Here is a 10,682-nt window from a genome sequence, read left to right as displayed (position 1 = left end):
AGTCCGCATTGGATAGCCAACCATTAACACATTTGACACAACTGTGTCACAGTGTTCAGCCTCACAGCAACCACAAGTGACCGTGGGATGGCAACTTGTACACCAGGGCTATACGACCTAGAGGAATGTCTGAACAAAAACAATGAAAGACTGGCCGGAGGGCCACAGGTCCGAGGGCCCTTTTGGGCTTGAAGCTGCTGCTGCTTTCAACCCAAGGCCAAGCGTGGCTTCCCTGGCTCCTGGAGGCAGAGTCGCCTTTCTCCAGAGACCAACACAACACAACATAACGCCCTCGTACACAGCACCATGCTCTCTGGCCAAAGGATCACAGCCACCCTTTACAACAAATAAATTTCTCAATTACCATAAACAAAAGGGAAATGAAGAGCTTATTGAAAAACTCATTACAAGAGAACTTTAGATCTTATCATGAGGCCACAAATTTGCTAAACTTTTTATTTACATCAGTCAGGGCAGGGCAAATTCAAGTGTAATCTAGTCTGCGATATTAAAAAGGGAAAGAAAGCACTTATAGCACCCACTGCCTAAATGCTTACAGATATTTACAGAGTCTCTGTCCAAATATTTTATGAAATGTTGCCTTAACGACATACAGATTGGGTCTCTCAACCTGTCATTTCTTAGTTGGAATTCTTCTGGAAGATGTTATGATAAGGATTCAAGTACAAAAAGTTAACATGAGAAGGGCTAGGATGGAACACTCGTGGTGAAGGACAAAACTATGAAAGAGAAGGAAGCTTAAAAAGGGGGTGTTTTCAGGCAAGATGCCACTTTAGGCAATGAATATAAATGTCCTGGGGCACCCTAGAAGAAAATGAAAAGCATACTGCCTGAGAAGCAAGGAAGTCAGAATCTGGACCCATGAGACCCCTTCAGTATATTATTCCCCAGAACTGCAGGCCAACCCCTAGCTTGTGTAGGCAGAACCAAGTCTAAAGGTCAGAAAGTCCCAGTGTTGTGCTAAGCAGCCAGGTGGTGCTTCCTGTGAGAGTGAAGTGAATATAGCTGGAGTTCTGACACTATCCGCTTCTCTTGTAGGGCAGCAAATTGATTTTTAAATGCCACTGCTGTAATAAATGCTCTGCTGGGCATAACACGGTACATGTTGTAACAAACTACAAGGTAAGTAGTTTGAGTCTACTAGTTGTTCTAAAGGATAAAAACAAGCAATCTCTTCCCAAAAAGATGTACAGCCTTGGAAATCTGACATGGGGTCATATGGGGTCACAAAGTTTGTTTTTGTTGCCTTTAGTAGTTTTAAGACATTGGGTACCATTCATTTTTTTCCATATAAACTTTGGAAGCTATTACAAAGTTTGTATCTGTGGCATTAATGTTGAATTCAAAATAGAAATAACTTTGTAAATGTCAATGGTGTTGATTTTTAAAAAAAAACATTATTATAGAAAATCTCACACATACAGAAAAGTCAGAGAGAATGTATTTTAAATCCCACATGTACAGTTAGCAACCCATGCCCAGCTCTTGACAAATGGCCTTTGGAGAAGTCTTAAATTCCATTTCCAATTTAAACTAAGAAGGGCTGCTCTCTAGTATCTCCTCTTTTAAAGTTAAATGGCAACAGAAAGAAAAAGACACCTTTACTTGCATAGGTTTTCATAATTAATAGGAGAAATCTTTAAAAAACAAACAACAAAAAATCCAGTGGATTCCACTGCTTCATGACTATTGGGAAAAGAACTTAACGGCAACTATTTGCAAAATTGAAATAATTTTACTTGACAGACATTATCCTCAACTAAAGCAGAATATAATGTAATCCATGCTGGAAGTCATCTCATGCTGCCAGCCAGCACATTTTACCTTCTCCTGGCCCAGACATTCACATGCTGTTACCACATCAGACACCTCCTTGGACAGAGCCATGCTGATTGTTAATACATCCCCTTACCAACATCAGGCCAAAGCAAAGACACATGCCTTGAGCACAGAGCCCTGTGGCGTTAAATGAATACTTGGTTCAAGTACGTAAGCACATAAAACGCTCCTTCTGTAGTAAATATTTGACCCTGACTGTACTCATCTGTGTGGCCCAACTTGAAGTTGAAGTGGGATCTCCTTGTGTGGGCAGGGACACAGTCCTAAAGTCAAATGTTGTGCTCGCATATCTGTTACAGGAATAATCTAAAATGATTATCCAGCATCTAGCATGCTTCTAGTGTGGCACAGAAAAAAGAATAGAACAAAATAACCTACTGCCGTTGTGTAAAGTTTAAGTCATTGTGACCTAACAGGGCAGAGAAGCAATTTCCCATATGGTTTCTAAGACTACAACCTTTACAGAAGTAGACTGTCACTCTTTTCCGAACAGTGCAGCTGGTGGGTTCAAACTTCCAACCTTTTCCTTAGCAGCCAAGAACTTAATCACTGCACCAATTAACAGAAATCATGTTGTTATTAGGTGCCACTGAGTACAATTGACAGTCGCCCTATGAATAACAGACATGAACCCTGCCCTATCCTGTGCTATCCTCACCATCTCTGACATACTTGAGCCCATTGCTGCAGTTACTGTGTCAATCCACCTATTTGAGGGTCTTCCTCTATTTTGCAATCCCTCCATGTTCTCAAGCATGATGTCCATTTCCAATGAACAGTCTCTCCTAGCAACATGATCAGAACATGTGAGACAAGGGTTTACTATCTTTGCCTCCAAGGTGCACTCTGGCTGCATATTCTCCAGGACATATCTGTTTGTTGTTTTTGGCAGTTTATGGAATATTCAGTACTCTTCTCCAACACCATAGCTCAAAGGCATGAATTTTTCCATCATCTTTATTCACTGCCCAGCTCTCAGTAGCACAGCAAGTAACTGAAAGTACTATGGCCTGAAAATGATGTGCCTTAGTCCTCAAACTAAATCATTGCTTCTCAATGATTAGGAGAAGTCCCTAACTTCACACTTTCCCAGTGCAATACATCTCTTGATCTATCTACTAGTACCAAGTGTACTGATTGTGGATCCAAGTAAGGTGAGGTTGTCAATAGTTTCAGACTTTATCTATCATAATGTTGCCTTTAGGTCCCGTGTGAGAATTTTTGTTTTCTTGATGTTGAGATACAACCGATATTGAAATTTACAGTCTTTGATCTGTAACACGTGTTCCAAACCTCTTCACTTTCAGCAAGCAAGGTGTGTCATCTGAATAATGAAGGTTATTGAATCTTCCTCAAATCTTGATGTCACATTCTTCTTCACTGAATCCAGATTCTTGAAAAATTTGTTCAACACACAGATGAAATATGTAGGTATGAAGAAAGGATACAACCTTGAGACACAACTATCCTAATTTTAAATTATGCAGTGTTCCCTTATTCTGTTCATACCTCTTTTAGATACAGATTTTGGTGAGCACAATTAAGTGGTCTGGGATTTCCATTCTTCTCACTGTTACCCATAATTCGTTATGATCCACATGGTCAAATTCCTCTGCATAGTCAATAAAGCATAAATGGACATTCTTCTGGTACTCTTTGCTTTCAGCCAGGATCCATCTGACATCAGCAGTGATAACCCCAGTGCCACAGCCATTTCTAACTACTGTTTGAACTTATAATAGTCTTCTGCCTATGTACTGTTCTGGTCATTTCTGAATGATCTAGAGCATTATTTTGCTTGCATGTGATATTAATGATTCTGTTATAAAATTTCAACATTCTATTCAATCGCCTTTCTTGAGAATGGGAACAAATATGGATTTCTTCCAGTCAATTGCCCGGACAGCTGTCCTCCAGATTTCCTGACATAGACTGGTAAACATATCCAGGGCTGTTTCTGTTAACTGAAACCTGTCTATTGGTGTCCCATTGATTACTGGGGCCTTATTTTTTGCCAATGCCTTCAGTGCAGCTTGAAGTTCTTCCTTCATTACTCCTGGCTCTGATCAGATGGTACTTCCTGAAATATTTCCATGTTGGCCAGTTCTTTTTGGTATATTGATTCTGTGTATTCCCTTCATCTTCTTTTGATGCTTCATGGATCATTCAAGGTTTTGCCCATAGCATTCCTAGGCATTGCAACTCAAGGCTTAAATTTAATTTTCAGGTTTTTTAGCTTCAGAAATACTGAGCAAGTTCTTCCCTTTATATTCTTCAATTTTAGGTCTCTGCACATTCCCTTAAAATACTTTGTCTTTTTGAGCTGCTCTTTGAAATCAAACAGAATTTCAAATCAGATTCTTGAATCTGCCACATTCTTTGTGACTTTAGAAAAACTGTATAACATCTGTAAGCTTCAGTTTCTTCACCTTCAAAATGGGAATATATTGCACATGACTGTTGATGCGTGTTACAAGATCTATTCTGACTCATAGCTGATTCTCCAGTAGGTTTGCAAGGCTATAAATCATGTGGGAAGAGAGCATCTTTCTTTCTCCCTTGGAGCTGCTGACAGATTAGAATAGCCAAAGGCAACTGGCCCTTGGGTTAGCATCATAATTCCCCATGCACTTTGACATCAGGGCTCTCTTGCTTGGTACATATTAGGATTTTAAGAATTATCCATTCTCTCTTCTTCATTCTTTATGAACTACAAATAATAACTAAGTGTTGAGTGCTTACTGGAAGCCAAGCCCGGTGTCGCCTGTAGCAGATGTCCTCCACTCAGTTCTCATATGTGATGGCGCCATGTGGGTCAGAGCAGAGCTGTGCTCTCCAGAGCCTCTAGTGGCTGGTTTTTCAGGTGCAGACCACAAGGCCTTTCTTCTGAGGTGCCTCTGAGTGGACTAGGACCACCAATCCTTCACTTGGCAGCAGAGCACACTGGCCATTTATTTGTACCACTCAGGGCTTCCAAGCACTGCACTGTGTGATGTTAATCCTAACCACAGGCTTACGAGGCACTGTTCTTTTCATTTTTCATATGCAGACTCTTAAAAAGGATTTGCTTAACGTCACAATTAAATGGTAGACCTGATATACAGGCCTTGGAAACCATTACGAAGGCCACCAGGAGTCAAATTTTTTTATCACTATAAGCAAGGATTTGTTACATATACTATTCTATTGTTATTACTGTTAGATGTCATTGAGTTAGCTATGCCTTAGTAAAAAGATCCAAGTCTCTGTCATCCTCACAATCTCTGAAGTGCTTAAGCCTTAAGTCCTTGTGTCAATCCTCTCTTTGAAGGTCTTCCTCTCTTATTCTCTTCTTCACAGACTCTCCAGTTTTTCAACATGATGTCCATTTCTGGCATCTCCTGATAACATGCTCAAAGCATATAAGATAAAATCTCACCATTCTTGTCAGTAAAGAATACCCTGGTTGCATTTCTAAGACAGCTCTGTTTGTTCTTTTGGCAGTCCATGCGATATCCAACTTTTTGAAACACCACAATTCAAAGGCATCAATTCTATGGCCTTCCTTATTTTTGTCCAACTTTAACATCATATAAAGCAACTGAAAATACCACAGTTTGGGCCAGGCACATCATAGTCTTTAAAATGACATCCATGAACTTTAGCACTTTAAAGACATCCTTGAGAACACATTTTCCCAACACAAATATGTCATTTGAGTTCCTGACTGCTGTTACTACCAGTGTTGTCTGTCAATCCAAGCAAAATTAAATCACTGACAACTTCAAGCTTTTCTCCATGTATCATGTGGTCCATTTGTGAGGATTTCTGTTTCCTTGATGCTGAGATGTAATCATACTGAAGGCTGTAGTCCTGAACTTCTTCAGTAAGTGTTTCAAGTCTTTTCACTTTCAGCAAGCAAGATAGTGTTATCTGCACAATGCAGGCTGTTGATAAGTCTTCTGCCAACCCTGATGCCATATTCTTCTCCATACAATTCACCTCCTCAAATGGTTTGCTCAGCAAGCACACTGATTGAATAGGTATGGTGAAACACTTCCCTAAGCACAGCATTTGACACATAATATGGAGTCGCTAAGTCAGGTAAATGATTTACATTGCTCCAAACTGAAAGTTGTGTATTTGAGCTCATACAGAGGTACCTTAAAAGAAAGAATTAGTTATCTATTTTTACAAAATCAACCATTATACAATACAACACAATTCTGGACTGCTAGGAGAACAAACAGGTTCATCTTAGAGAGGATGAGACCAGGCTGCTCCTTGGAGGCAAGGATTCTGAAGCTTTGTCTGACATATTTTGGACATGTTGCAAGGTGGGACCAGTCTTTGGAGAGGGACATCATGTTTGAGAGGATGGAGGGACGGTGCAAGAAAGGAAGACCCTTGATGAGAAGAATTGATTCACTAACTGGGGTAATGGGGGTCGGTGTGTCAGAGACAGTGAGACTGGCACAGGACAAAACAGGGTTTAGGGTTGTTGTATATAGGGTTGCTAGAGTAACAGGTGACTTGATGGCATAAAACAACAACCTGATAACAGAATAAGAATTGTTGCATTTGAGTTGTGGTGCTGGAGAAGAGTCTTGAACATACCATGGACCACCAAGAAAACAAATAGGTCTGTCTTAGAGAGAGAGAAACCAAGTTTCTCCTTGGAGGCTAGGATTTTGAAGCTCAGCCTCACATATTTGGCTCATGTGGCCGAGAGGGACTGATCCTTGGTAAAGGATTTCATGCTCTGAGGGGTGGAGGGACAGCGCAGGAGAGGAAGACCCCAGCTGAGATTAATTGATCCAGTAACTGGGACAATGGGGGTAAATGTGTCAGAATCCATGAGACTGGCTCCGGACAGAGCAGGAGTCAGAAATGTTGTACATAAGTTCACTATGAGCCGCAGGTGACCCAGCAGCACATAACAACAACAATCTGATAAACTGTATCAATCACCACCAAAGTTTCAACCACTTTAAGATAGCTCAATTGGTTGCCTTATTGTTTTTTTCTTTTGTGGATTTTTATCACATAGATCACCTATTTAGAAGTTCAAGCTGGGTTTAAAGAGGCCATGACACCAGGGATATCATTGCTGATGACAGATGAATCCTGGCTGAAAGTAGAGAATACCAGAAGAATGTCTATTTGTGTTTATTGACTATGCAAAGGCATCTGACTGTGTGATTATAAGAAGTTGTGGATAACAATGAGAAGAATGGGAATCCCACTTAATTGTGCTCTTATAAAAATCTACCCTAGACCAAGATGCTGTTGTTTGAACAGAGTGAAGGAACATTACATGGTTTAAAATTAAGACAGGTACAAAGGAAGCCCTGACAGCCTAGTGTAAGGAGCAGCACCGCCAACTCAAATGCAAGCATTTCTAATCCACCAGCTGCTCCACAAGAGAAGGATGGGCAATCTCCTCTCATGTGACTTACTGCCCTGCTGGAGTGTCAACTATAGGTCATTTCTAACTCAATGGTACATAATAACAGCAAACAGATTAAAAGTAAGATTTTTTAATAATAAAACAAAAAAGTAAGATAAAAAAGGCATGGGTTGTGGTGTGAAAGAAATGGGAAAGATCCAGTGTGAAAACAATGTATATGAATTTTATAAATAAACCAATATAAAATAATTTTTAAAAAAATGTTTTGTTATTTATATGCAAGACTTAGAATGTGATCTATTTTAATATTTCATCTGCATTATTAAGACATTTTTGTGACTTTCCTAAGTTTACAATATCAGCAAAATTCTAAATCAAGAGCATTGAAAAATTTGGAGAATAAGAGGCGCCTGATTCATGCCATGCATGGTCACATCAATTGTTTTTTAGCATGTGAGAGTTGCACAATAACTAAGGAGGACAAAGAATCCTTAATCATCAAACTGACATCATGGGTTTGAGCTGTGTTGCAGAAGAGTACCAAATATCCCATGGACTGCCAAAACAACAAAGACATATGTCTTAAACAAAGTACAGGCAGAGGGCTCCTGGGAGGTAAAGATGACAAAGCTTTGTCTCAAGAGAGTTCGGGCATGTTGCTAGGAAAGTATTCCTTGGAGAGGTATATCATGCTTATAAAGGTGGAGTGTCTACGAAAGAGAGGAAGTCTCTCAACCAGACAAACTGACATATTATTGCAGCCATGGGCTCAAGTCAGACATGATGAGGATGCCATAGGATGGTAGAGGGTTCAGATTTCTTGATCAAAGGGTTGCTATGAGTCATATGTGACTTGATGGCACCTCAGATGTGAACAAGCAAGTATCAATTCCTAGGAACTATTTGTTCCAATTATATAATCATATTTTCTATGTTGAATAAATGTTTATATTGGTGTGTCAGAAAAGCTACACATATGAATTGATGCAGAAATAGAAAAGCATCAACTAACTACTAAGTAAATATGTAGAAAGGATCCTGAAGGGTTTTGAAAGAGTGACAACAGGGTAGGAGAAATCCCACAATGTAAGAGGGAGGTTTTTCTTTTGCTTTTCAAGGAGAGGAGCAAATGGGGGGGGGTTGTGCGGGGAGAAGGGTGCAACAATGAATGAATGGAATTCCAAAATCTCTGTAGATGTTCATTGAAATGAAAAAGAAACAACCTAAATTGAAAAAAAAAAAAGAGATGAGTCCATTAGGCAGAGAAGGAGGTTAGCATTAAAGACAAGCTTTGTTTCATATTTTGCAAAGTGCCTATCTTCTGCTTCTACTTTGATTGATGCACACTAATAAGGTATGGCTACAACTGGGTTTTAAGGAAGAGTCATATCTGTTTATTATAAGAAGCAAATGAAAGAAAATCTGTCTTTCATTTAAAGAAAAATAAAAAGAAAAATGCAACTTTAACAAATATATTGCTCTACCTACCTTAAGGATTAAGTGTCTTAGCTCATTATCCTTAATGAATGAAGGCCTGTAATTATCTCTTACACAGGAATTTGTTACTCCTAAAAAACAAACAGTAAAAAGTTAATGACAATATGCTAGAGAGGGGAATGTAGTAAGTGCTTAAAAAGCTTCAGCAACGCTGCTGCTGCTATTCTATGCACTGGTGACTAGAAACTGCCTTCTGCAGCCATTCTATTTCTTCCTTATTACTAGATTAAAATTTCACTAAAGTGAAATTAAAAAATTTAACACGTTGCCACACACTTTTAAATTGAGACCATGCTTAGAAACACTTAGAAACACATTTATAGTTGTCATTTGCAGCAATGTGTTAAATTTAAGCAAGCAAAGAAGTGTTATCTGCTTAGCTTACATTGTCTGTAAGTCTTCCTCCACTCCTGATGCTACATTTTTTCTTCATAGAATCAATTACTCTGATTATCTGCTCAGCTAACATACTGAATTTGTATGGAGAAAGATTACCAAGTAGATGCTCTAACATGGAGCTCTGGTGCCGTGGTAAATTATGTGTTGTACTGCTAAACAAGAAGCTAGTGGCTTAATCTACCAGGTGATCTGTGGGATAAAGATGGGAAGTCTCCCATAAAGATATACAGTCTTGAAAACTCAGAGGGTTACTACAGCCAGAATCAAATCTACAGCAATGGACGGTTGTTCTTAAGTGCCACTGGGCTGAGTACGACCCCATAGCAAACCTATGAATAACAGATCTGAACCCTGTTCTATCCTGTGCCATCCTCATACTTTCTGACACTTAGAGTCCCTTGTGGGCAGTCACTGTATCAGTTGACCTGTCAAGGGTCTTCTTCTCCTTTCCCTCTAACTTTCTGAGCATCATGTCCCTCTTCAAGAAATAGCCCCGCCTAGCCACATTCCCAAAGTATGGGAGGTGAAGCTTCACCATTCTTGCCTCCAAAGAGCACTCTGGCTGCACTCTCTCCAAGATGTATTTGTTTGTTCTTTTGGTTGTCTATGGGATGTTCAAGGCTCTTCTCTAACAGCACAACTTAAAGGCGTTCATTCGTCTTCTGTCATCCTTATTCACTGTACAGCTCTCTGATACATAGCAAGTGACTGGAAAGACCATGGCCTGAATCAGATGCACCTTAATCCTTAAACTGACATCATTACTCCTCAATAATCCCTAGCAGCGGATTAAATGCTCTAATGGTTACTGAATTAGCTGACTGATTCATGGGTTTTCCCACAGGCTTTCCCTCTGGACTTTCCTAATGGGACTTGTATGATTTTAGAATTGTAATCAAATGACCTCAGCTCAGCCTACACTTCACTGCTAAAAGATATAAGGGAAACACTTTGCAATTTGTGTAAGCCTCAGTTATGGGTAAAACAGAATCTTATTTCACAATAAGTTATTGTGAGAATTCAACCTAGTGTTCTGCTCCCAAAGGGAACCTTTCCAGGCTTGCTCGGCTTCCCGTAGTATGGAAAGGATCAAGTGTTTTCCTCCCCATCCTGTCCCAACCCACTCCAGCTGTTTGCTGTCCAGATCACACACACACCAACTAACAGGACTATGTTAGTCATTTTCTATTATATGTGGCAAACTACAATCTGCACAAGTTACTAATAGTAATACCTGTTCCTAGTTTCCTATCTAATTTATACTTGTGCAGAGCTTCCCCCTAGACCCCAGGGGAGTAGATTACCCAGATCTGTGTTCACTATATGAGCTTCTTTGTCTGCACCTGGTTTGCAACAGGATGCGAGGCTATACTGTTCTCCTTCAATCCGACTTGTAAAATGCCCTGTATTCTGTCCACATAATTCTCCTTTTCTCTGAAAAAAATTTCTTTCCCCGATATCCAGGTTAGGGCATAGGTTTCAAATAAGACTGCTGGAGTAATTCTTTGTCTCTTTCTTTTTCATAGTTTTTTTTTTT

At 39.7% G+C, this 10,682-nt stretch overlaps 1 protein-coding gene across 1 annotated transcript in view; it reads right to left on the bottom strand.

Moving 5' to 3' along the window:
* The window catches only part of ARNTL2 (aryl hydrocarbon receptor nuclear translocator-like 2), an 81,993-nt gene that overhangs the window by 49,908 nt on the left and 21,403 nt on the right, over nucleotides 1-10,682 (bottom strand). The window contains 2 exon segments of the mRNA XM_006903807.1: nucleotides 5,957-6,002; nucleotides 8,738-8,817. Coding sequence (XP_006903869.1) covers nucleotides 5,957-6,002; nucleotides 8,738-8,817 — 126 coding nt within the window.

This window comes from Elephantulus edwardii, unplaced genomic scaffold (genome assembly GCF_000299155.1).
Source record: "Elephantulus edwardii isolate Elephantulus edwardi_28Jun2011 unplaced genomic scaffold, EleEdw1.0 scaffold00157, whole genome shotgun sequence".
In the NCBI taxonomy this organism is placed as follows: Eukaryota; Metazoa; Chordata; class Mammalia; order Macroscelidea; family Macroscelididae; genus Elephantulus; species Elephantulus edwardii.
This window is presented reverse-complemented; position numbering and strand designations above follow the sequence as displayed.